At 44.5% G+C, this 27752-nt stretch overlaps 1 protein-coding gene across 1 annotated transcript in view; it reads right to left on the bottom strand.

Annotated features, from left to right (window-relative positions):
- Window positions 1–916: 916 nt before the first annotated feature.
- si:dkey-201i24.3 (trichohyalin) overlaps window positions 917–27752 on the bottom strand; it is an 83485-nt gene continuing 56649 nt past the window's right edge. Inside the window, exons 12-18 of the mRNA XM_059990438.1 lie at window positions 21124–21207; window positions 18143–18293; window positions 14512–14654; window positions 13469–13606; window positions 9898–10086; window positions 8910–9060; window positions 917–4310 (exon numbers count right to left, since the gene is read on the bottom strand). Of these exons, the coding sequence (XP_059846421.1) occupies window positions 4249–4310; window positions 8910–9060; window positions 9898–10086; window positions 13469–13606; window positions 14512–14654; window positions 18143–18293; window positions 21124–21207 (918 nt within the window). The 3' untranslated portion in view covers window positions 917–4248. The remainder of the gene's footprint in view (window positions 4311–8909; window positions 9061–9897; window positions 10087–13468; window positions 13607–14511; window positions 14655–18142; window positions 18294–21123; window positions 21208–27752) is intronic.

Here is a 27752-nt window from a genome sequence, read left to right on the forward strand (position 1 = left end):
TCCTTAAACACCCTCAATGATTGGGCCTCCACAGCTGTATGTGGCAACAAATTCCGTAAATCCACAACCCTCTGGCTAAAAAAATTTCTCCTCATCTCTGTTTTAAATGGGTACCCTCTAATTCTAAAACTGTGACCTCTTGTCCTGGGCTCACCCAACAAGGGAAACAGCCTTTCCACATCTACTCTGTCCAACCCTTTCAACATTCGAAATGTTTCTATGAGATCCCCTCTCATTCTTCTATACTCTAATGAATACAATCCAAGAGCCAACAAACGCTCCTCTTATGTTAGTCCCTGCAATCCAGGAGTCATCCTAGTGAATCTTCTCTGAACTCTTTCCAACATCAGCACATCCTTTCTAAGATAGGGGGCCCAACACTGCACACAGTATTCCAAATATCTTGCTGAGTTCCTCCAGCATTTTGTGTGTGTTTATTAAGATTTCCATCATCCGCAGAATCTCGAGTTTGATTCAAAGCACAAGTTCAAAAAGTTAGTACAGAAGGTAGTACAAAAAAGAAAACAATGCTGACTATAGTTTTACAGTTACAGAGAAAGTGTGGTGCACACAGACAAAGTGACAGTACAGATGGTTCTTGGAGCTCTTGCCTGACCTCTTCCACTGAAGCACTCAGCTTCCTCTGAACAGGACAAAAGTTTATGGTGCTGGACTAAACAGTTTCACCTTGTATTCCTTGCACGGAGCTCTGAACAGACTATGGTCTTTGGAAATTGGAATTCTGCTCTCACCCAGACACTTAAGTTTGTAATTCCTCACAAAGACCGGAATAGCAGAGCAGACAGTGGTTTTTAGTTGCTGCTGATGCAAGATTCCCAACATTTTATTTGAAGGTTGTCAGTGACAACTTTGGGAACATTTCTTAAAGGAAAATCCATTTGCCTGTTTTGGTATCAGTCACTCTAAAATTCTGGAACTGGTACAAGTACTATATCTACATGATGATGTGTTATGTTATGAATTAAAGATATTTTGTGAAGTAGAGCCTAGAGACTGAATGTTATTTACTCTGATTTATGAACTGGCACATGACTCAGAGGTTACGGAGTTTAGTGTGTTGAATTCAAGGAAGGATATCAGTGAATGGTCTGAGTGTTGGATAAATCTGTCATTTCATTCCCTCACACCCACACCCAGCTATTGGTTAGAATGGACTTTTCAATACATTGGAATTTATTTTGCAAGTTCCAGTTTAATTGTCAGTCATCAGTCAACTGTACATTGCAACACCTAAATGAATAGTGTTCCTCTGGGGTCCAGGTGCAGAACATAGTACCAACAATCATTCAGAGTACAAAACATATATAGCCCATAACACATATAGTACTGTAGTTGCTATCATTACTGTATCAGGGACTAGTATGTACAGTACTGTGCAAAAGTCTTGGGTATGTACACATGAAACCTCGCTGGTCTCCTTGGCTGCGTGAGTCTAGGGAATACACACTCTGGTGTCATTATACCGTGAGATTGAGATGAATCTCCCACCCCAAACACCGGTTTGTGTGGATACTGTGTAATTCGCTACCTTGTTACAACTTGGTGCCACGAAACAACAGACAGCACATTGCTTGTCCTAGGCCATTGCTAGGCCACAGTCCTAGAAGAAATACGAAATATCCATGAATACATCAGGAAGATGGCCCCTAAGGACAGCCTGCTAGGAGAATGCCTCAGACAGCAGGCAGGGGATATGGAAATGGAAGTGGGTGAAACAGAGCCAGAGGACCAGAGGCCATGGCAGGACAAGCCACTGTACGGAATGTATCATCACCAGGTATCAGAGATGGCTGTCATAGGAAAGTCCTACCAATGGCTGGAAATGGCAGGGCGGAGGGACAGCACAGAGGTGATGCTCATGGCTGCAGAAGAACAGATGCTGAGCACAAGGACAACAGAAGCAGGGGTCTATCACACCAGACAAGACCCATGATGCTGACTATACAAGGAAACCACTGAAACCATCCAGCACGTAGTAGCAGGGTGTGAGATGCAGGCAGGGACAGCATGCACTGAACGGCATACACTGGAGTTGCAGGAACTGTGTACAGGAACATCTGTGCTGAGTGTGGATCGGACACTCCCAAGTCCAAATGGGAAACACCCGAGAAGGTAGTGGAGATAGCTAAGATCCTGTGGGACTTCCCAATACAGACAATAAGCAGGTACTGGCCAACCACCCAGACATAGTAATATTGGACAAGGAACAGAAGAAAGTAATAGGAATTGATATGGCAATCCCAAATGACAGTTAACATCAGGAAGAAAGAATATGAGAAGCTGGAGAAATACCAGGGTTTGAAAGAGCAGATAGAAAGGATGTGGAAGGTTAAAGCCAGAGTAATCCCGGTGGTGACAGGAGTACTTGGAGCTGTGACATCTGGGAAAGTGGCTCCAGCAAGTCCTGGAGCAACATCTGAGATCTCGGTCCAGAAGAGTGTAAAGCAACTGTAAATCTGACAGGAGAAAAGAATGGTGAGGGTGGAGTGCCACAGGAGAGTAGTGGGACAGGTGGCGGAGAACAAGGGCTGGGATGCAGGCTGACAGGGGTGCAGACACACCCAGCCCTAATATACCAGGCAAGGTCATTTGATTCCACACAATTGGTTTATTACAGAATATCTCTCTGGAGCTTCCCGCTTCCTTCCGCCTTCGATTCTCAATTCTCAGTGAACAATAGAGACCCATACCAGAATCAGGTTTACCATCATTCACATATGTCATGAACTTTGTTTTTTTTTATGTATCAGCAGTAGAGTGCAATACACCCTCCACTCCACCAACTCTGGCATCTCCATCCCTGGGCAGATGCAGCAGGCAACCCTACCGCATGAGGGTCTAATCCACACCACTCAGCTCCCCCACCATTGACCTCACCAATGCACCAGTGAAGCAGACTTGCAGCATTTGACATTACCAATGTCAAACAAGGTCCCGCGATCACATGAAAATGTCTAAGGCAATTCTTTACACCACTTGATTGACCACACATCACCTCTGACACATTTCTCCTTGTTGCTGGCAACATGGTGCGGAACAGGCCCAGCTCCACTGCTTTTGAGCAGCCTAACAGGATAACAGGCTGTAGCAGTGGTATTTAAAATGTCCTTAGCCACGTTAAGTGTCAGAGGAATGGGGGATAGCTAATGTTGTTCTGTTGTTAAAGGAAGGCTCTTAAGAATAAGCCAGGAAATTATAGGCTTAACGTCAGTAGTGGGTAAGTTATTGGAAGGTATTCTAAGGGTATGAATATATAAGTATTTGGGTAAACAGGGACTGATTAGGGATAGTCAACACAGTTTTGTGCATGGTAGGTCATGTCTAACCAATCTTATTTTATAGTGTTTTTTTACTAGGAAAGTTGATGAAGGCAAGGCACTGAATGTTTATCTACATGGACTTCAGCAAGGCCTTTGACAAGGTCTTGCATGGGACGTTGATCAAGAAGGTTCAGTCACTTAATATTCTGGATGAGGTAGTAAATCGGATTAGACATACGCTTTGGGGGAGCAATCAGAGAATGATTGTAGATGACTGGAGCCTCTTTGACTGGAGGACTATGACTAGTGGTGTGTCAAAGGATTTGGTGCTGTATTCATTGTTATTTGGATCTGTAAGTTTTCCAAAAATGCCAAAATTGGGGGTACAGTGGACGGCGAGGAAGACTATCAAGGCTTGCGAAAGGATCTTGAGGCAGTGATGGAGTGGACAGTCAGAGACTTTCTCCCAGGGCAGAATGGCTAATGTGAGGGGGCACAAATTTAAGGTGATTGAAGGAATGACTAGGGGGCGGGGTGTCCGAGGTAAGGTATTTAAGACAGAGATTAGTGGGTGCGTGGAACATCCTGAACAGAGAGGGAGCTCTGTGAACTAGAACGAGATTCCCAGGTGCCAGAGTCTGGGACATCTCAGATCGAGTCCTCAGCAATCTCAAGTTGGAGGGTGAGTGGCCAGAGGTAGTGGTCCATATAGGTATCAATGTTATACGATGGAAGTGAAGTGAGGTTCTGCAAAGTGAGTTCAGGGAGTTGGTGCTAAGTTAAAGGACAGGACCTCCAGGGATTGCAACCTGTGCCTTGTAATAGTGAGGCCAGAAATGGGAAGATCATACTGTTAAAGTTTCTGTAACTCTCCAAACTGAAACCTTGATGATCCAATGACATGATGTATGCGCACATCAATCATTAGTCAAACCGTTCAATGAGGTGGGTCTGTCTCCTCTTCCCATCACCGTGGCAACTCTTCCCGCTGTCCTGTAGCAGAGAGTTGATCCCGTAGATGTGTGATCACTGCAGGATAAAGAGAACACAGACTCAGGAGAATTTGGAGAAGAACAGACCTCTGGTGGAACTCAGTGGGTTGGCGGGAACTCGGTGGGTCAGTGGAGTATGGGATGGTTGAAGTTTCAGGTTGAGACCCTGCATTAGGTGTGTTGCACCAGGAGGGTTAAGAGTATCATCAAGGATACTGCGGTTGCATCATCATCTGGTATGGAGGCACCAGTGCACAGCATCGCAAAAGGTTGCAGAGGGCCATAAACTCAGCCAGCTCCATCATGGGCAGAACCCTCCCCACCATTGATATCTTCAGAAAGCGCTGGCTCAGATTTAAGAGGTACACAAACGTAAAGGAGGGTGAAATAATTGATGCTCTGGATCTGATGCAGCAACAAAAAATAAATAAACACAATAAGATAAAGAACACAATAACTAAAACATAATAAAACATAAAAGCATAGCTTATATACATATGTGTTTGTTGGTATGTATGTCCATAAAGTGACACTAGGCACAGGAGTGTCTTCGCATAAGGTGACGGACAGGAAATGATAAAGTATTGGTGGTTGGGGGTGTGGAGGGGTGTGTTAGTGGGTGGAGATGTTGATCAGCCTCACTGCTTGGGGAAAATAACTGTTTTTGAGTCTGGTTGTCTTGGCGTGGATGCTGATGCGAGTGGGACAAAAAGTCCATGAGCAGGGTGGGTGGGATCCTTTATGCTGTTACTGGCCCTTTTCCAGCACCTTTCTCTATATAGGTCCTTGAAGGTTGGTAGGCCAGTGCTGGTGAAGAGTTGGGAAGAATTAATGATCTGATGCAGAGCTTTCCTGTCCAATGCAGCTTAGACCATAAGACATAGGAGCACAATTGGGCCATTTGGAACGTCAAGTCTGTTCTGCCATTCTATCATGAGTGATCCTTTTTCCCCTCCCAGCCTTCTCCCTGTCCAATCAAGAACTTAACAATCTCTACCTTAAATACACCCAGTGATTTGGCCTCCACAGCTGGCTGTGGTAACAAATTCAACAAATTCACCACCCTCCGGCTAGAGAAATTTCTCCACATCTCCATTGTAAATGGATGCCCCTATATCCTGAGGCTGTGCCCTCTTGTCCTAGACTCCCCCAACATGGGAAATATGCTTTAAACATCTACTCTGTCTAGGTCTTTCAACATTCGAAAGGATTCAATGAGATCCCCCCTCACCCTTCTAAGTTTCAGTGAGTACAGACCTGGAGGCACCTATGATGATCCTTTCATTCCTGGAATAATTCTTGAGAACCTCCTCTGAACTCTCTCCAATGCCAGCACATTGTTCTTAGACGAGAATTCCAAAACTGTTCCCAATACTCTAGGTGATGCCTCGCCAGTACCTTATAAATACTCAGCATCACATCCTTGTTCTTGAACTCTAAACCTCTTGAAATGAATGCTAACATTGCATTTGCCTTCCTCACCAACAACTCAATCTGCAAATTATTCTTAAGGGTGGTCTGCACAAGGACTCCCAAGTCATATTGCATCTCAGTTTTATGTTTTTTCTCCCCATTTAGAAAATAGTCTGCATGTTTATTTCTTCTACCAAAGCATATGACCATGCATTTTCCAGCATTGTATTTCATTTGCCACTTCCTTGCTCATTCTCCTAACACTAACTGCCCTTTCACCGATCTTCGTATCATGTACAAACTTGGCAACAAGCCATGTATTCCATCATCTAAATCATTTATATACAGCATAAGAAGCAGTCCCAACACCAACCCCTGCGGAACATCACTAATCACTGGCAGCCACCCAGAAAAAGGTCCTTTTATTCCCTCCCGCTGACTTTGTCCTATCTTGTCCTGTGTCACCAAGTACTCCATAACAATTGACTCCAACATCTTCCCAAACACTGAGGTCAGGCTAACTGGTCTATAATTTCCTTTCTGCTGCCTTCTTCCTTTCTTTAAGAGTGGAGTAACATTTGCAATTTTTTCAGTCCTCTGGCACCATGCCAGGGTCCAATAATTTTTGAAAGATCATTTCTAATTCCTCCGCAATCTATACTGCTACCTCTTTCAGAGCCCTACGGTGCAGTTCATCTGGCTCAGGTGACTTATGTACCCTTAGGTTTTTCAGCTTTTTGAGCAGCTTCTTCCTTGTAACAGTAACTGCACCCTCTTCTCTTCCCTCACACCCCTCAACACCTGGCACACTGCTAATATCCTCCACAGTGAAGCCTGAAGCAAAATACTCATTTAGTTCATCTGCCATCTCCTTGTCCCCCATTATTATTTCTTCAGCCTCATTTTCTATATCCACTCTCCTCTCTTTTTTATTTTTTACTTTTACTATCCATGTTGATGATGTTTGGTAGCTTGCTTTCATATTTCATCTTTTTAATCCTGATGATTCTTTTAGTTGCACTCTGTAGATTTTTAAAAGCTTCCCAATCCTCCATCTTCCAGCTAATTTTTGCTTTGTTGTATGTCCTCTCTTTTGCTTTCACATCAGCTTTGACTTCCCTTGTCAGCCACAGTCTTACTATTCTGCCATTTGAGTATTTCTTCATTTTTGGAATACATCTGTGCTGCACCTTCCTTGTTTTTCCCAGAAACACATGCCATTGCTGCTCTGCTGTCATCCCTTCCAGCAGCTTCTTCCAAGTTACTTTGGCCAACTCCTCTCTCACTCAGCTACAATTTCCCTTACTCCACTGAAATATTGCTACATCAGACTTTACTTTCTCCCTATCAAACTTCAAGGTAAACTCAATCATATTGTGATCACTGGTTCCTAAGGGCTCTTTTACCTTAAGCTCCCTAATCACCTCCAGTTCATTACATAACACCCAATCCAGTACAGCTGATCCCCTAGTAGGCTCAACGCCAACCTGCTCTAAAAAGCCACCTCGTAGGCATTCAACAAACTCATTCACTTGAGATCCATTGCCAACCTGATTTTCCTAATCGATGTACATGTTGAAAACGCCCATGATTATGGTAATGTTGCTCCTTTGATAGGCTGTTTCTATTTCCCGTTGTAATCTGTGGTCCACATCTCAGCTACTGCTGGGAGGCCTCTACATAACTACCATCAGGATCATTTTACACTTGCAATTTCTTAACTCAACCCACAAGGATTCCAGGTATTCTGATCCTACATCACATCTTTCTACTGATTTGATGCCATTTTATACCAGCAGAGCCATGCCATCCCCTCTGCCTACCTTCCTATCCCTCTGATACAACGTGTGACGTTAAACATTCAGCTCCCAACTACAACCATCCTTCAGCCACGATTCAGTGATGGCCACAATGTCATACCTGACAGTCTGTAAAAGTGCAACAAGATCATCCACCTTATTTCGTATACTCCATGCATTGAAATATAACACTTTGAGTGTTGTATTTGCTACTCTTTTTGACACTGCATCCCTAATGCACTGAAGCACACCCCGCTGGCTGCAATATTGTCTTATCGTCTGCCTGCCCATCCTGACAGTCTGACTGCATGCTATCTTTGCTTTTTCACCATCCATGCCAGAGTTGTTTAAACCCTCCCCAACAACTCTAACAAACCTGTTAGGATACTCTCTACTGTGCCTCTGTAGAAAGTCATGTGTACTGATTATCAACCTTGAGATTCATTTTCTTGCAGGCATTCACATTATTTATGCTGTATTGGATACAGAGTAACAATTATTTTCTTCTCCTTTACACTTGTGTACTGGAAATTACATTAAACAGCCTGGAATGTACATACTTTGATAATAATTTTACTTTGACTTTGATGTCCTACTTAATGTAATCTGCCCTTTTATAGAATTCCCAGTAGAGTGTAAATAATCTCTTGCTGTTCTACATTTCAGCTGATTTAAATTACTTTCTCTCTTTCTTCACTGCACTCTTTTAGGACCTCATTATCCAGATTTACTTTGATATATTCAACTGAATGTTGATACATTAGGGACATTTAAGAAGTTCTTGAGCTGTTTTGGGCCCCTTATCTAAAAAATGTGCTGGCATTTGAGAATTATCTCGGAAATGAAAGAGTTAACGTATGAGGAGCGTTTGATGACTGTGGGCCTGCACTCAGTGGAGTTCAGAAGAATGAGGGGGGATCCCAATGAAACCTACTGATTATAGAAAGGCCTCAATAGAGTGGATGTGGAGAGGATGTTTCCTACAGTGGGGGAGTCTGGGTCCAGAGGGCACAGCCTCAGAATAAAGAGACGTCCATTTAAAACAGAGATGAGGAGGAATGATTTTAGCCAGAGGGTGGTGAATCTGTGGAATTCATTACCATAGATGCCTGTGGAGGCCAAGTCATTGGGTAGATTTAAAGTGGAGGTTGATAGGTTCTTGATTAGTCCGGTTGTCAAAGGTTAAGGGGAGAAGGCAGAAGAATGGGGTTCAGAGGGATAATAAATCAGCCATGATGGAATGGTGAAGCAGACTAGATGGGCTGAATGGTCTAACTGTGCTCCTGTGCCTTATGATCATTTGGTCTAAACTTGATTTTGACATTGAAGGTTGGCTTCATCAATCACCCTAACCTCCCTCACTCCAAACCTCAACCTCAGCTGCACTCTCCTCCATTCAGATCCCATCTGCACCAGCCCCTTACCCCTCCTCAGCTCTTTCATTCCCAGCTCCAGTTGGTGCTTCTGTGTTGCGAGGTACACTGCGTCTGTAATCGCCTCTTGCAACAAACGCCGGTAACGCTCTTCCAATGCACTCTGCTGCTGTCGAGACGCCTCTTCAAACTCGTGCAGGACCTGGGAGGTGGAGAGAAGAATGGATCCTTTTATAAAACTGTTATTACATACCTTGTGTTTTGTTCTCTAGACGAGTTATGTAATCAGGCCACACTCAGGTTGGAGGAGCAACACCTCATATTCCATCTGGGTAGCCTCCAACCTTATGGCATGAACTTCGATTTCTCCAACGTCTGAATACAGGAGGATGGGGTTAAGAGTGGAAATGGATCAGCCATGATGGAATGGCAGAGCAGATTCGAAGCCCAAGTGGTCTAATTAGAAGATCAAACTATAAGACGTAGGAGCAGAATGAGGGACATGTCTGCATAACAACCGAGGCCACACATTCACACATCTGCTCCACCATTTCATCATGGCTGATTTACCTTCCCTCTCCACCCCATTTTTCAGTCTTCTCCCTGTAATCTTTGATGGCCTGACAAATCAAGAACCTATCAACCTCTGCTTTATATACACCCAATGATTTGTCCTCCACAGATGCCTATGGCAATGAATTCCACAGATTCACCACCCTCTGGCTAAAGAAATTCCTCCTCATCTCCGTTCTAAAGGGACAACTCTCTATTCTAAGGTTGAGCCTCTGGTCCCAGACACCCCAGTGATTGGAAACCTCCTCTCCACATCCATTCTATCTAGGCCTTTCATTATTCGATAGGTTCATTGATATCCCCCCTCATCCTTCTAAACTCCAGTGTATATAGGCCCAGAGCCGTTAAACGCTCCTTGTGTGTTAACCCTTTCATTCATGGAAACATTCTTGCAAATCCTGCTCCTGTCTTAAGGCTGTGCTTTCAGAGTAGCTTGCCAGGCTGTGTTCCTCCTTTCTACATTGACCTGCAAAGCCTGCAGTTTGTGCTCCTCCAGTTCTGCTCTGTACTTCCAATGCATTGCTTGCAGGTCGTTCTCTGCCTCCTGCTTCTCCTTCCTCAGAGCCACCAGCTGTAGAACCATCACATCTTGCTCCCTCCTCAGCCTCACGGCCTCGTCCGCTGTCTCTGTCATGGTTCCACTTCCGCCGGCCTGCTGAAATAGACCATTGACCAGCTTTACACAGAGATTCAAGCTCGAGTTTATTGTCATTCAACTGTATACATGTTTATCACCAAAGGAAACAGCATTCCTCTGGACCAAGAACAATGGAGTACATACAGTATGACTCATAAGTGATATTACCACACACATAAGGTGATATTATCACAAATAAATTAACAAACAATAAGGTGCACTTATAACAAGTTAAAAAGTAAACAGTACAATCGTACTAGCGCTTCATACGCAATGAGACCTGGGTGGTGACAGGGAGTTCAGTAGCCACGCAGCCTGGGGGAAGAAACTGTTTCCCATCTGAATGCTAATGCTAATGTCCTAATGCTACTGTACCTCCTGCCTGATGGTAGGGGTCAAAGAGAGATGGCAGGGATCATTAACAATGATAACAGCTCTGTGTACCCAGCCCTCTTGATAAGCTATCTCAGCTGGGTGGAAGAGAGACCCTGATGATCCTCTCAGAAATCCTTGCAACTCTTTGTAAGGATTTGCAGTCAGATGCCTGACAATTTTCATATGCATTGGGTCAGGACACCCTTGATGGTGTTCTTGTACATTGTAAAGATAAAATAAAGCATAAAACTCCATCCAGCATTTCAAGTTCGAGTTTAATTGTCATTCAACCATACACATGGATACAACCAAATGAGACAGTATTCCTCTGGGACCAGGGTGCAAATCACACAGTACCAAGAGTCACAAAGCACATATAATTACAATTAAAGAAAAACATACAGTCACGAAAGAAAAATTCACACAAGCCCCTGAGTGCCATGGTCAGTACATTGATGGTGCATGGGATGTTGTCCTGGAGGTAGGTTTCTGCAAGGAGAAGCCCACAGCAGTTCCTCATCTCGCACCAGTGCAGCCACAGATGAATGCAATCCAGCTTGTCTTCCACTGAGCCAACACTGAAGAGCAGCACCGACAGGAGCACTGAGCACGGATTCCTGCGTGTCCAAGGCACCTTTGTTCCCCACATTGCCTCTGGTATCTTCTCCTCTGGCTGGCCGCAACAGGCAACCCCGCAGCACGAGGGCCTACTCTGCGCAACGACCGTGGCCACTCAGCTCCCCCACTTTCAGTCTTGCCAATGAACCAGCCAACTGAACTTGAAGTATTCTAGATTACCAATATCCATCAGGGATTGTCATTAGGTAACAACCACCCAACACCCCAACCCCACCAACCCCACCACACCTCCATCAACGTTGCATCATGTTTGCAGAGTGAACCATTTGCACTAGCCCAGGCTTCCCAAAATGCTTCTTCAGGAGGGCAGGGTGGCAGGTGAAGCGGAATATGTTTAGAGGCAACATAGTAGCATACAGCTAGCGTAACACTTCACAGTGCCAGTGATCATCGATCGGGATTCAATTCCCACTGCTCTCTGCAAGGAGTTTGTACATTCTGCTTGCTCCGGTTTCCTCCCACAGTCCAAAGATGCACGGATTAGGGTTAGTGAATTGTGGACATGCTATGTTGGTGCAGAAAGCGCGATGACACTTGTGGGCTGCCCCCAGTACTCGGACCGTGTTTGTCAATGACGAGAAAAGCCCCAATCAAGTTGATAGGGTGGTTAAAGAGGCATTTGGTGTGTCGGCCTTCATTAGACGGGGGATTGAGTTCAAAAGCCATGAAGTAATGTTTCAGTTCTAAAAGAAAAAACTATAAACTACACTTGGAATATTGTGTCACCTCATTTTTAGAAGGATGTGGAAGCTTTAGAGGATGCAGAGGAGGTTTACTAGAATGATGCCTGGATTAGAAAACATGTCTTATGAGGATAGGTTGAGTGAATTGGGACTTTTCTCTTTGGAGAGAAGGAGGATGAGAAGTGACATGACAGAGGTGTATAAGATGATAAGGGGCATAGATAAAGTGGACAGCCAGAGACTTTTTCCCAGGGTGGAAATGGCTATTACAAGGGGGGAATAACTTCAAGGCAACTGGAGCAAAGCATAGGGGGGTATGTTTTTTACAGAGAGTAGTGGGTGTGTGGAACACACTGCCAGGGGTGGTGGTAGAGGCAGAATCATTAGGGGGCACTCCAGATGCTGTTAGTTAGGCATATGGATGAAAGAGAGATGAAGAGCTAGGTAAGAGGAAAGGGTTAGATCATATATGTAAAACTCAAGGCCCGCGGGCCAAATCTGGCCCGCGGTAGAATTATCTTTGACCCGCGAGATAATATCTAATTACTATTAAAGCTGGCCCCAGTAATCGAAGCGCCTATGGCGTATGATATGGCTAATGCTGAGTTTATTCAGGTACCAGGTTTTCAGGGTTTTTAGTGTTTATTCGGCAGTCTTGCTCAGCAGTCTTCTTCATAAGAAACGGAATTTGTAAAGTGAAACATGTTGTAGTTATAGCAGAGACTGAGACACATGAGAGCAGGCTGAAAAAACGGAGGCAACGAAAGCTGCGTTTGCACGCATCCGACTGATCCGGCCCGCATGAAGCTGCATTTTGCTCAATCCGGCCCGTGACCTAAAATGAGTTTGACACCCCTGGGTTAGATTGATCGTAGAGTAGGTTAAAGAGTTGGCATGATGTTCTGTACTGTGCTGCAATGTTTGATCATCTATCGCCCTCATGAATATTTTCTGCACCTGTTTCAGTGTGGTGACATCCTTCCTGTAGAACGGTGGCCAGAGCAGCACGTGTTACCAAGTGTGGTCTCACCAATGTCTCATCTTCTCTGATAGCCTTTGTGAAGTGAATCATTTGTAACGTGCTGTAAGAATTCACTGCTAATGTAATGGCTTCTTTGTAATGTTTCACTGCTAAGGCTAAGGTAATGGCTTCTCTGTGATGTTCACTGCTGAGGTAATGGTTTCTCTGTAGCAGCAATGTTTGGGTTATGGCTGGAGATAACAAGACTGTGGTATGCATGTTAGCCAATTGGAGATTGTTGCTCTGTCTTGTGAATCTGGAAGGATGTGTTTTCGCGGTCTTTTTGTCGAGGAGAGGTGAAGAGGGACGACACGTGTGGAGAGAGCTGGTAGACCACCGGACGGATTGGACTGGGATCTGAAGGGCGAAGATCGGCAACGCTCGGAGGAGACCGATGGAGGAAGAAGGACTACTAAGTGAACTCCAACGTGAACTTTTGACTTTTTCTTGAAATGGACCCCTTTTTAAATTTTTCATTACTAACCCTATATTGAGATTAAGATTCATAAAGTTCAGTCATTTAATTGCTTATAGTGTACAGTCTGATATTTTATATTGTGGGTTGTAACTGGGCAGTACATTACACAGCATCCACACAAACGTGAATTCTCAGTTTGGTGGAGCCAGAGGCTGTTTTCCCCTAGATGACCACGAGCTGGCCGAGCCTGAGTGTTACACCTACCTGTCGGAGCTCCAGCTCCTGCTCCATCCTCAGCAGTTCCTGTTGTACCAGGGCAGCATTATCTTCAGCCAGTCTTGTCCTCCTCTCCTGTGCCTCTGTATAGAGTTGGTCAAGGCCAGATTGCAATGGTACAGTGTCCTTGTGTGTGTCATAGATAAATTCAAAGCATGAGGTAAGGATGACTGTGGAACTCAGAACAGTACAGCACAGTACAGACCCTTCCCTCCTACATCGTCCTCCATGTTCATGTTTCTAACATCCATGTGTCTGTCTCAGTGTCTCTTTGATGTACCTGATGTATCTGCCTCTACCCCCACCCACCACCTTCTGTGTAAAAACTAGGACAAGCACCTCCAATCTGACAGCATGAACAACAGTTTCATTTTCTAATAATTACTCCCCTTCTCCCTTCTATCTCTTTCTCCATTCCCCATTCTGGTTTCCTCTCACCCCTCCTCTTCTCCCCACCTGCCCATCACCTCCCTCTGATGCCCCTTCTCCTTCATTTTCTCCCATGGTCCACTCTCCTCTCCTATCAGATTCCTTCACTTCAGCCCTTTGCCTCTTCTACCTATCACCTCCCAGTGTCTCACTTCATCCCCCTCCCCCACCCACCCACCTTCCCCCTCGCCTGGTCTCACCTATCACCTCCCAGTGTCTCACTTCATCCACCTTCCCCCTCGCCTGGTTTCATCTATCACCTCCCAGTGTCTCACTTCATCCCCACCCACCTTCCCCCTCACCTGGTCTCACTTATCACCTCCCAGCTTGTACTCCTTGCTCTCCCCCACCTTCTAAGTCTGGCTTCTTCCCCTTCCTTTACAGCCCTGATGAAAGGCCTCAGCCTGACCTGCTGCTATTGGTTTGAGGCAAATGAAGCATTTCATTATGTGCCTCGATGTACAATTGACAAATGAAGCTGATCTCTCTCTTTCTTTCCACACCAGCTCGAAAGCAAATAAAGCAAGTATTCGAATTATGTAGCCGAGTTAACTGACCCCAGAGCACAGACGGAATGATTGTCGATGGTGAGTAACACACACCTGGCTGAGTTCGGCCACACTCTCCATCAACTCCAGTTCCTCCCTGACGTGCTGAAAATGCTCTGTCTCCACCTGAAGCCTCTCCCTTAACTGCTGCATGTTGCTGAGCAGGGCCGCCTTCGCATCCGTACTCCTGCTCCCGGCTTTCCCCAACCAGTTAATTGGAAGAATGAAAACAAATGGAATGACTTCAGAATCAGGTTTAATATCACTGGCAAATGTTGTGTTGCTTTGCAGCAGCAGTACATTGCAGTACAGAATATTTATTTTAACAAACTATAAATTATACATATATACACATATCTATGGCGGAGGGGAAGATGCTGTTCCTGAATCATTGAGTGTGTGTCTTCAGGCTCCTGTACCACCTCCCTGATGGTAGCAATGAGAAGAGGGCATGTCCTGGGTGATGGGAGGACGGGAAGTCCTTCATGATGGAGTATTGCCTTTTAAGGATGTCCTCATTGTTGGGGAGACTAGTGCCTGTGATGGAGCTGGACGAGTTTACAACTTTCTGCAGCTTTTTCCAAAACTTTCTGAAGTGGACCTTCCACACCAGATAGTAATGCAACCAGTTCAAATGCCCTCCACTAAACACTGCAAAAAGTGTTTGGTGACATAGTGTCTACCTGAACTGCACTTTGTTTATTTAATATTTCAATAATATTTCAGTAATCTTGTGTGTGTGTATATATATATATAAAACAGCAGCCAGGATGTGGATTACAAATTACAGAAGGAGATAGAAACAGTGTGCCAGAAGAGAAATGTCATAATAATCATTGCGGATTTTAACATGAAAGTGGATTGGGAAAAGCAGGCCAATACTGGACCTCGAGAGAGAGAATTTGTAGAATGTCTAAGGGATGACTTTTTAGAACAGCTTGTTTTGAGCCCACTAGGGGATTGGCTGTGCTGGATTGGGTGTTGTGCAATGATCTGGAGGTGATAAGAGAGCTCAAGGTTGAGGAACCCTTGGGGAAAAATGATCACAATATGATTGAGTTCACTTTGAAATTTGAGAAGGAGAAACTAAAATCCAATGTGTCGGTATTTCAGTGGAATAAAGGAAATTACAATGGCATGAGAGGGGAACTGGCCAGTGTTTACTGGAAAGAGACACTAGCAGGAAGGACAGCAGAGGAGCAATGGATGGAGTTTCTGCAAAAAATGAGGGAAGTGTAAGACAGATATATTCCAAATTTTTTGAAATTTTTGAATGGAAGGAGGACACTACCATGGCTGACAAGTGAAGTCAGAGCCAAAGTAAAAGCAAAAGAGAGGGCATACAAGGAAGTCAGAGCTATTGGGAAGATAGAAGATTGGGAAGCATTTAAAAACTTGCACAAGGAAACTAAGAAGATCATTAGGAAGGAAAAGATGAATTATGAAAGGAAGCTGGCAACTAATATCAAAGAAGATACTAAAAACTTATTTAAGATTAAAAATATAAAGGGTAAAAGAGAGTTGAGGGTAGATTTCTGACCAATACAACATGATGCTGGAGATATTGTAATGAGAGATGCAGAGATGTCAGACAAACTGAATGTATAATTTACATCAGTCTTCACAGTGGAAGACATCTGTCGTATACCGGACATTCAAGAGTGTCAAGGAAGTGAAGTATGTGCAGTGAAAATTATGACTGAGAAGGTACTCAAGAAGCTTAATGGTCTGAAGGTGGATGAATCTCCTGGACCTGATGGAATGTACCCTCAGGTTTTGAAGGATGTAGCTGGAGAGATTGCGGACAATGCATTAACAAAGATCTTTCAAGGGTCGATATACCTGTATTCTGGCTTTGTAGTGGATGACTGGAAAATTGCAAATGTTACTCCGCTATTTAAGAAGGGTGGGAGCCAGCAGAAAGGTAACTATAGACCTGTTAGCCTGACATCAGTGGTTGGGAAGTTGTTGGAATCGATTGTTAGGGACAAGATTATAGCATACCTGGAGGCACATGACAAGATAGGCCAAAGCCAGCATGGTTTCCTGAAAGGACAATCCTGCCTTACAAACCTGCTGCTTTTTATGATGTATGTCAATGATTTGGACTATGGGATTAGTGGATTTGTGGCTAAATTTGCTGATGATACAAAGATAGGTGGAGGAGCAATTGGTGTTCAGGAAACAGAGAGCCTGCAGAGAGATTTAGATAGTTTATGGGAATGGGCAAAGAAGTGGCAAATGAAATACAATGTTCGAAAGTGTATGGTCATGCACTTTGGGGGAAGAAATAAACAGGCAGACTATTTAGATGGGGAGAGATGCAAATGGACTTGGGAATCCTTGGGCAGGATACCATAAAGGTTAACCTCCAGGTTGAGTCGGTTGTGAAGAAGGCGAATGCAATGTTGGCATTCATTTTTAGAGGTACAGAATATAAGAGCAGGGATGTGATGTTGAGGCTCCATAAAGCACTCATGAGACCATACTTGGAGTATGTTGTGCAGCTTTGGGCTCGTTATTTTAGAAAGGATATACTGACATGGGAGAGAGTTCAGAGAAGATTTACAAGAATGATTCCAGGAATGAAAGCATTACCGTATGAGGAACATTTGGCAGCTCTTGGGTGTATTCCCTGGAGTTCAGGAGAATGAGGGGGGGGATCTCATAGAAAAAGTCCTGAACAGATTAGATATGGCAAAGTTATTTCCCATGGTAGGGGAATCTAGGACAAGAGGGCATGACTTCAGGATTGAAGGATGTCCATTTAGAACAGAGATGCAGAAAAATTACTTTAGTCAGAGGGTGGTAAATCTGTGGAACTTATTGCTACAAGTGGCTGTGGAGGCCAAGTCATTGGGTGTATTTAAGGCAAAGATAGATAGGTTCTTGATTAGCCAGGGCAGCAAAGGGTATGGAGAGAAGGCAGGGGAGTGGGGATGACTGGAAGAATTGGATCAGCCCACGGTTGAATGGTGGAGTACACTCAATGGGCCGAATGGCCTACTTCTGCTCCTATATCTTATGGTCTTCTGCTGCTGTAGCCCATCCACTTCAAGGTTCGACGTGTTGTGCATTTGGAACTGCTCTGCTGCACACCACTGTTGTAACGTGACATTGTTTGAGTTACTGTCACCTTCCTGTCAGCTCGGACCAGTCTGGCCATTGTCCTCTGACCTCTCTCATTAACAAGACACTTTCACCCATAGAACTGCTGTTCACTGGATGTTTTTTGTTTCTTGCACCATTCTCTGTAAACTCCAGAGACTGCTGTGTGTGAAAATTCCAGGAGATCAGCAGTTCCTGAGATACTCAAACCACCCTGTCTGGCGCCATCAATCATTTCATAGTCATAGTCACCTAGATTACATTTTTTCTTCATTCTGATATTCAACAACTGAACCTCTTAACCATGTCTGCATGCTTTTATGCATTGAGTTGCTGCCACATGATTGGCTAATTAGATATTTGCATTAATGAGCAGGTGTACATGTGTACCTAATAAAGTGGCCACCGAGTGTATATGTGTATGAGGAATTTACTGTGGTGTATTGGTGCAAGGTGTAACAAAAAATGACAACTTTCAACAATTATACAGAATAAAGAATTATATAAAATTAAAGTTCAGAATACAGATGTGAATTTTATGTGCTAAACCTGTCGGTGCTGTGGGGCTTTCTCTCACCTTTGAGATATTCTGCAACCTGATCTCTCAGCTCCTGCTTCATCTGCCTGATTTTATCCTTTTCCTGACTGTATCTCTGAAGGAGCACACATGGTGACTGTATGGAGCAATGCCGGTCTTCCAATGGGAGATTTCTGGGATCTGTGACCTGCTGGGAGAAGATGGGCACAGTCAACACATGACTTTGTGTCTGGTCAGCAGTCTGGACACATAACACATAGAATACACCGGACAACAATGATTTTGCTTCCTGAGTACTCTAGGGGGTATCTCATAGGTTTTGGGAGGCTGGTCATGAAAATCACCCTATCGTGCAGTACTTTTTCATAATTGTCTATACGTTAATTCAGCTCATAACTCAAGTCAGAATAACTGATGCCAAGATTAAGGAAGGCATTTTTGTTGTTCCACAAATCAAACAGGTCATCAATGACAGGCAATTCTAGTGGGACTGGAGAAAATCGCAAGGAAGACATTCAAAAATGTTTAAAATTTTCTTGGCAGCGACAAAATACCAGACTACATGCAGCTGGTTGACAACATGTTTCAAGCATACAAAACCATGAAGTGGAAAAAGATTAATTTTCTGCAATACCATTTAGACTTCTGCCCTGCAAATCTTGGTGCTGTCAGTGACGAGCATGGTGGAAGGTTTCACCTGGACATTGTGGTCATGGTGAAGTGATACCAAGGCAACTGGAATCCAACAATGCTGGCAGATTATTGTTGGACACTAAAGCAAGAAGCCGCAGACACTGAGTACAAACAAAAATCATCAACCAAACATTTTTAGCTTAATTGAACTATTGCAAAAGTGTCAGCACCAGTATGCGTTTAAACACATTATAGTCGATAAAATTTAATTTCTTGTTTCTCCAGATTCCTATATTACACAAGTAGTCTGAAATTATAATTGTGTTCAGCTTCAAGAAGTCTTCCATAAATGAAAAGAATTCTGAGGAAGCAGCCCTTTTGGAAAAAAATATTGTCCAGTGATATAAAACATAGATCAGTGCAGCATGGTACAGGACCCTTTGGCCCAAGTTGTTGTGCCAACCTTTAACCTACTCTAAGATCAATCTAACTCTTCCCTCCAACACAGTCTTCCATTTTTCTATCATCCCATTTAAGAAACTAAGTGTTTCTTAAATGCCCCTAATATATCTACCACCACACTTGACAGCACATTCCACACACTCACCACTCTCTATGTGAAAATCCTACCTCTGACATCCTCCCCGCCCCCCCACCAATCACCTTAAGATTATGCCCCTTTGTATCAGCCATTTCCAACCGGGTGAAGTTCTCTGGCTGTCTGCTCCATCTATGACTCTTAGCATCATTTACCACATTGGAAATACTCAGCCAGTCAAGATCAAGTTTAACATTGTCTGCACGAGTCCACATGCAGTGAAAAACTGACTTTCAGCAGCATCACCGGCACAGAGCGCGAGTTAAACAGCATTCACAAGAAAAACAATATATATATTTTGTAAGAAAGAACACATTTGGAACAACAAAACCCGAAGTCTATTTAGTGCAAAATAATCAGTGACTCATGGAGAGAGGATCACATTCTGCTCTCTCTCCTGTGTGGGGGGGAAGCCTTGGATTGATCTTGGAGATTAAAAGGTTGTGGGCCGAAGGGACTGTAATATTCCATGTTTTCTCTTCTCCCCTCTCCCATCGGGCAGAAGATACAAAAGCCTGAAAGCATGGACCACCAGGCTCAAGGACAGCTTCTATCCCAGTTATCCAATATAGATGCACCATGGCCTGGAATGGAAACACCAATGGCCAGAAAAGGAAAATTCTATAGAGAGTGGTGGATACAGTCCAGTCCCCCCTCCCCCATTTACAAGGAGCGCCACCACAGGAAAGCAGTGTCCACCATCAGTGACCTCCACCATCCAGGCTAAGCTCTCTTTTCACCACCTTAAGTCCCTCACCACCAGCTTGAGGAAAAGTTATTGCCCCTCAACCATCAGGCTCCTGAACCGGGGGGATAACTTCACTCACCTCAGCTCAGAACTGATCCCACAACCTATGGACTCACTTTCAAGGTTTCCACAAGCCATGTTATCAGTATTATTTGTTCTTGATTGTCTTCTTTGCACAGTGGTTGCTTGTCAGTCTTTGTTTAGTACACTCTGTGGCCACTTTATTAGGTACACCTGTATACCAGTTCGGTAATGCAAATATTTAATCAACCAATCATGTGGCAGCAACTCAATGGAATGATTATTGAGCCAAAGCCTGAACTCTCTATCACTGTCCACTCACACAATGGCACTCTGCTCACACCTCACTTCTTTTACTTGGCCCTTGCTAAATTACTATTAGCCCACACAAATGCCTGCTCTGAAAACAAGTCCCAACAGGCCTTGCTCACTTTTAAAACAGGCTCGTAAGATCCACAAGGAACTGTCTCCTACTCACTCCACGATCTCTCGCTCGCCTTCCTGTCAGCTTGAACCAGCCTGTCCATTCTGCCTTGACCTTTCTCATTAATAAGGCAATTTCACTCACAGAATTAGGTGCTCACTGGATGTTTTTTTTTGTTTTTCCACATTATTCTTTCTCCATAAACTCTTCCAACTGTTGTGCGTGAAAATCCCAGGAAATCAACAGTTTCTGAGATACTTAAACCACCCCATCTAGCATCAACAATCATTCCACAGTTAAAGTCATTTGGAACGACATTTTTCCCCATTCTGATGTTTGGTCTGAACAATAACTGAACCTCTTGACCACGTCTGCATGCTTTTATGAATTGAGTTGCTGCCAAATGGTTGGCAAATTAGAGATATGCATTAGCGAGCTGGTGCATAGGTGTGCTAATGAAGTGCCCACTGTGAGTAAACATACTTTGATATTAAGTTGTCTTTGACTTCACTTGAAGATCCCTCCTAGAGGGTGAAGTGCTTTTATCATCCTGAACCTGGACGTTGGTAGTTCCCCCATGGCCCATCAAGACCAACCTTTGCCCTGAGGTGCTGCCTCCATTCCTCTTTACACTTTGCAGAGTTCTCCTCCTTCTTCTCCCAGCGTTGCTGTTTCACCATCTGTATCAGATTCAAGATTGTTCAACATCATTCCAGTGCACAAGTGTAAAGGAGAATGAAATGTTTGTTACTCCAGATCCAATAAAAAACACAAAAAATATAAATACATAAGAAAGCTTTTATATATATAAATTGTATGTCCATAAAGTGGCCTAGGCACAGGAAAGTCTGTATATAAGGTGACTCGGTGCATGGAGCTTAGAAAGACAGAGGGCTATGGGTAACCCTAGGTAATTTCTAAAGCAAGTACATGTTCGGCACAGCATTGGGGGCCAAAGGGCCTATATTGTGCTGTAGGGTTTCTATGTTTCTGTGTTCCCATGAAATGATAAAGTAGTGGTGGTTGGGGGTGTGGAGGGGTGGGTTAGTCTGTGGGAGTGTTGATCAGCCTCACTGCTTGGGGGAAGTAACTGTTTCTGAGTCTGGTGGTCCTGCCGTGGATGCTACGTAGTCCCTTCCCTGATGGAAGTTGGATAAACAGTCCATGAGCAGGGTGGATGGGATCCCTCATGAAGTTACTGACCCTTTTCTGGCACCTTTCTGTATGTATGACCTTGATGGTGAGGTATTGGAGAGTTTTGACTACCCATTATGGAGTCTCCATGTCTGCCACGATGGAGTTTCTGTAACATGTAACATGCAGCTTGTTTAGGATGTTAGGATGTTCTCTACTGCACATCTGTAGACAGATGCCCGTATGTATGTTGATGGGTCTTCCTTTAACCCTTTCCTCCCTTTAATTCTTGCCCCTTGATAAAAAGAAATATTTTCTAGAATTCAGGAGGTTCAAACAGCAGGTGACTCGGAGGTCACAGACTCAATAGATTCTGCAGATGCTGGAAATCCAGAGTAACACACACAAAATGCTGGAGGAACTCAGCAGGCCAGGCAGCATTTTCAGAAATGAATAAACAGTCAATTTTTCTGGCTGAGACCCTTCGTAAGACCATAAGACATAGGAGGAGTATGCGGCCATTTGGTCCATCGAGTCTGCTCCACCATTCTATCATGGCTGATCATTTTTTGGTCACCTCAGCCCCACTCCCCAGTCTTTTCCCCATAACCTTTGATGCCCTGGCCAGTCAAGCTCTGCCTTAAATACTCCCAATGACCTGGCCACCACTGTCTGTGGTAATAAATTCCACAAATTCACCACCTACATGCTAAAGAAATTTCTCCGCATCTCTGTATTAAATGAACGCCCCTCTATCCTGAGATTGTTCCCTATTGTCCTAGGCTCCACTACCATGGGAAACATCCTTTCCATATGTACTCTGTCTAGCCATTCAACATTCAAAATGTTTCAATGAGATCACCCCCATCCTTCTAAATTCCAGTGAGTACAGACCCAGAGCCATCGACTGTTCCTCCTAATGATAACCCTTTCTTTCCCAGAATCATCCTTGTGAACCTCCTCTGGACCCTCTCCAATGCCTTTTCTTAGATGTGGACCTTAAAACTGTTCACCAGTGCCTTATAAAGCCTCGGCATCACATCCCTGCTCTTGTATTCTAGATATCTTGAAATGAATGCTAACATTGCATTTGCCCTCCTCACCACCGACTCAAACTGCAAGCTAACCTTTACGTTGTTCTGCAAGCCCACTTGCATCTCAGATTTTTGGATTTTTTCTCCATTTAGAAAATAATCTGCACATTTATTTCTTCCACCAACGTACTTGATAATGTATTCTCCAAAATTGTATATCATTTGCCACTTTCTTGCTCATTCTCCTAATCTGTTTATGTCCTTCCGTAGCCTACCTGTTTCCTCAACACTACCTGTCCCTCCACCAATCTTTCTATCATCTGCAAACATGGCAACAAAGCCATCTATTCCATCATCTAAATCATTGATCTACAGCATAAAAATAAATGGTCCCAACACCGACCCCTACAGAACACCACTGGTCACTGGCAGCCAACCAGAAAACAATCCTTTTATTCCCATTGGCTGCCTCCTACCAATCAGCCAATGCTCTAACCATGTTAGAAAAACTCCTGTAATACCATGAGCTTTTAAACTGAAAGTCCAAATATACAACATATACTGCATTTCCTTTATCTATCCTACTTGTAATCTTCTGAAAGAATTCCAACAGTTTGTCAGACAAGGCTTACCCTTAAGGAAATCCTGCTGACATTGTCTTGTGTCACCAAGTACTCCTAACAATTGACTCCAACGTCTTCCCAACCACTGAGGTCAGGCTAACTTGTCTATAATTTCCTTTCTGCTGCCTTCCTCCTTTCTTTAAGAGTGGAGTGACATTTGCAATTTTCCAGTCCTCTGGCACCATGCCAGAGTCCAATGATTTTTGAAAAGTTAATTATTAATGCCTCCACAATCTCTACCACTACCTCTTTCAGAACCCTAGGGTGCAGTTCCTCTCGTCCGGGTGACTTACGTACCCTTGACTCTTTCAGCTTTATGAGCACTTTCTCACTTATAATAGTAACTGCACTCACCTCTTCCCGCACACTCCTCAACATCTGGCACACTGCTAGCGTCTTCCACAGTGAAGTCTGATGTAAAATACTCATTTAGTTCATCTGCCATCACTTGTGCCCCATTATTATTTCTTCTGCCACATTTTCTAACGATCCTAAATCCACTCTCATTTCTCTTTTTTTTTACATACTTGAAAAAGCTTTTATGATCCACTTTGATACTGTTTGCTAGCTTGCGTTTATATTTCAACTTTGTACTCCCAAGGACTCTTTTAGTTGCTCTCTGTAGGTATTTAAAAGCTTCCCAATCCTCTGTCTTCCCAAGAAAATTTTGCTTTGTGTTATGCACTTTCTTTTGCTTTTACAATAGCTTTGATTTCCCTAAGTTACTCTTTTGCCATTTGAGTATTTTTTTGTTTTTGGAATGCATCTATTCTGCATTTTCCTCATTTTCCCAGAACCTCACACCGTTTCTGCTCTGCTGTCATTCCTGCCAGCATCTCCTTCCAATTTAGTCTGGTCAACTCCTCTCTCATACCACTGTGAATTCCTTTACTCCACTGAAATATTTCTATGCCAAATTTTACTTTCCCTTTATCAAATTTCAAGTCGAACTCAAGCATATTGTGTCTACTGTCTCCTGAGGGTTCTCTTACCTTAAGCTCCCTAATCACCAGTTCATTACATAACACCCAATGTAGTATAGCTGATTGCCTAGTAGTCTCAACAACAAACTCCTCATAGAACATAAATCCTCATAGAGGGATCAGAAGTGGAGAGAGTGAGCAGCTTCAAGTCCCTGGGTGTCAGGATCTCTGAGGATCTAACCTGGTACCAACATATCAATGTAGTTATAAAGAAAGTAAGACAGTGACAATACTTCATTTGGAGTTTGAAGAGATTTGGTATGTCAACAAATACACTCAAAAACTTCTATAGTTGTACCATGGAGAGCATCCTGACAGGCTGATTAACTGTCTGGTATGTTTGGGGGGGGGGGGTGCGACTGCACAGGACCGAAAGAAGCTTCAGATGGTTGTAAATCTAGCGAGATTTTGGGTACTAGCCTATAAAGTACCCAGGATATCTTCAGGGAGCAGTGTCTCAGAAAGGCAGCTTCCATTATTAAGGACCTCCAACACCCAGGGCATGCCCTTTTTCTCACTGTTACCATCAGGTAGGAGGTACAGAAGCCTGAAGGCACACACTCAGTGATTCAGGAACAGCTTCTTCCCCTCTGCCATCTGCCATCAGGAACAGCTTCTTCCCCTCTGCCATCTGCCATCAGGAACAGCTTCTTCCCCTCATTCCATCATGATGGAATGGCTGAGCAGACTTTATGGGCTGAATGGCCTAATTCTACTCTTATGCCTTATGTTTTCTGGTCTTATCATGACAAGAAAGGAATGGGGCAGAGGGGAGCTCTGCTGGTGCCCCTTTTCCTTCCCTTTCTTCCATGACCCACTGTTCTCTTCCAATCAGAATCTTTCTTCTCTTGGTCTTTACCTTTTCCACCTATCTCCACCCAGCTTCTAACTTCAACCCACCTTCCTCCTCACCTGATCTTACTTCTCACCTGCCAGCTTGCACTCCTTCAGTGTGTTAGGTTTTGTGATGTGAACTGTCAGTGTGGTGGGATTCAGACTGGGATGTGAACTGTCAGTATAGTGGGACTGGGATTGGGATGTGAACTGTCTGTGTGGTGGGATTCAGACTGGGATGTGAACTGTCAGTATAGTGGGACTGGGATTGGGATATGAACTGTCAGTATAGTGGGACTGGGATGTGGACTGTCAGTATAGTGGGACTGGGATTGGGATGTGAACTGTCAGTGTGGTGGGATTGGGATGTGAACTGTCAGTGTGGTGGGATTGGGATGTGAACTGTCAGTATAGTGGGACTGGGATTGGGATATGAACTGTCAGTGTGGTGGGATTGGGATGTGAACTGTCAGTGTGGTGGGATTGGGATGTGAACTGTCAGTATAGTGGGACTGGGATTGGGATATGAACTGTCAGTGTGGTGGGATTGGGATGTGAACTGTCAGTGTGGTGGGATTGGGATGTGAACTGTCAGTATAGTGGGACTGGGATTGGGATATGAACTGTCAGTATAGTGGGACTGGGATGTGGACTGTCAGTATAGTGGGACTGGGATGTGGACTGTCAGTATAGTGGGACTGGGACTGGGATGTGGACTGTCAGTATAGTGGGACTGGGACTGGGATGTGGACTGTCAGTATAGTGGGACTGGGACTGGGATGTGGACTGTCAGTATAGTGGGACTGGGATTGGGATGTGAACTGTCAGTGTGGTGGGATTGGGATGTGAACTGTCAGTATAGTGGGACTGGGATTGGGATGTGAACTGTCAGTGTGGTGGGATTGAGATGTGAACTGTCAGTATAGTGGGACTGGGACTGGGATGTGGACTGTCCATGTGGTGGGATTGGGATGTGAACATCAGTGTGGTGCGACTGCGAAGTGCACTGTCTGTGAGGTGGGATTGGGATGCGAATGGTTAGTGTGGTGGAGTTTGGATGTGAACTGTCAGTGTGGTGGGATTCAGACTGGGATGTGAACTGTCAGTATAGTGGGACTGGGATTGGGATGTGAACTGTCAGTATAGTGGGATTGGGATTGGGATATGAACTGTCAGTGTGGTGTGATTGGAATGTGGACTGTCCATGTGGTGGGATTGGGAACGGTCAGTGTGGTGGGATTGAGATGTGGACTGTCCATGTGGTGGGATTGGGAACGGTCAGTGTGGTGGGATTGGGATGTGGACTGTCCATGTGATAGGATTGGGAATGGTCAGTGTGGTGGGATTGGGATGTGAACTTCAGTGTGGTGGGATTGGGATGTGGACTGTCCATGTGGCGGGATTGTGAACGGTCAGTGTGGTGTGATTGGGATGTGGACTGTCCATGTGGTGGGATTGGGAACGGTCAGTGTGGTGGGATTGGGATGTGGACTGTCCATGTGGTGGGATTGGGAACGGTCAGTGTGGTGGGATTGGGATGTGAACTTCAGTGTGGTGGGATTGGGATGTGGACTGTCCATGTGGTGGGATTGGGAACGGTCAGTGTGGTGGGATTGGGATGTGAACTTCAGTGTGGTGGGATTGAGATTGGGATGTGAACTGTCTGTGTGGTGGGATTGGGAACGGTCAGTGTGGTGGGATTGGGATGTGAACTTCAGTGTGGTGTGATTGGGATGTGGACTGTCCATGTGGTGGGATTGGGAACGGTCAGTGTGGTGGGTTTGGGATGTGAACTTCAGTGTGGTGGGATTGGGATGTGGACTGTCCATGTGGTGGGATTGGGAACGGTCAGTGTGGTGGGATTGGGATGTGAACTTCAGTGTGGTGTGATTGGGATGTGGACTGTCCATGTGGTGGGATTGGGAACGGTCAGTGTGGTGGGATTGGGATGTGGACTGTCCATGTGGTGGGATTGGGAACGGTCAGTGTGGTGGGATTGGGATGTGAACTTCAGTGTGGTGGGATTGGGATGTGGACTGTCCATGTGGTGGGATTGGGAACGGTCAGTGTGGTGGGATTGGGATGTGAACTTCAGTGTGGTGGGATTGAGATTGGGATGTGAACTGTCTGTGTGGTGGGACTCAGACTGGGATGTGAACTGTCAGTATAGTGGGACTGGGATTGGAATGTGAACTGTCAGTATAGTGGGACTGGAATTGGGACGTGAACTGTCAGTATAGTGGGACTGGGATTGGGATGGGAACTGTCTGTGTAGTGGGATTGGGATGTGAACGGTCAGTATAGTGGGAGTGGAATGGAGATGTGAACTGTCTCTGTGCTGGGATTGGGAACTATCCGTGTGGTGGGGTTGGGAACAGTCTGTGTGGTGGCATTGGGATGTGAACGGTCAGTATGGTGAGTATGTGAAGTGAACTGTCAGAGGAAGTAGTGGTGGTGGAGAAAATTCCAAAATTTCATGGCCATTTGGACAAGTTCATGGATAGAAAGACTTTAATATATGGTCCTAACAGAGACAAATGGGAGCAGTTCAGATAGACATCTGGGACATGAGTCAGTTCGGGCAAAAGTTCTGTTTATATACAATAACACTATTACA

The sequence above is a fragment of the Hypanus sabinus genome, chromosome 15 (genome assembly GCF_030144855.1).
Source record: "Hypanus sabinus isolate sHypSab1 chromosome 15, sHypSab1.hap1, whole genome shotgun sequence".
Lineage (NCBI taxonomy): Eukaryota > Metazoa > Chordata > Chondrichthyes > Myliobatiformes > Dasyatidae > Hypanus > Hypanus sabinus.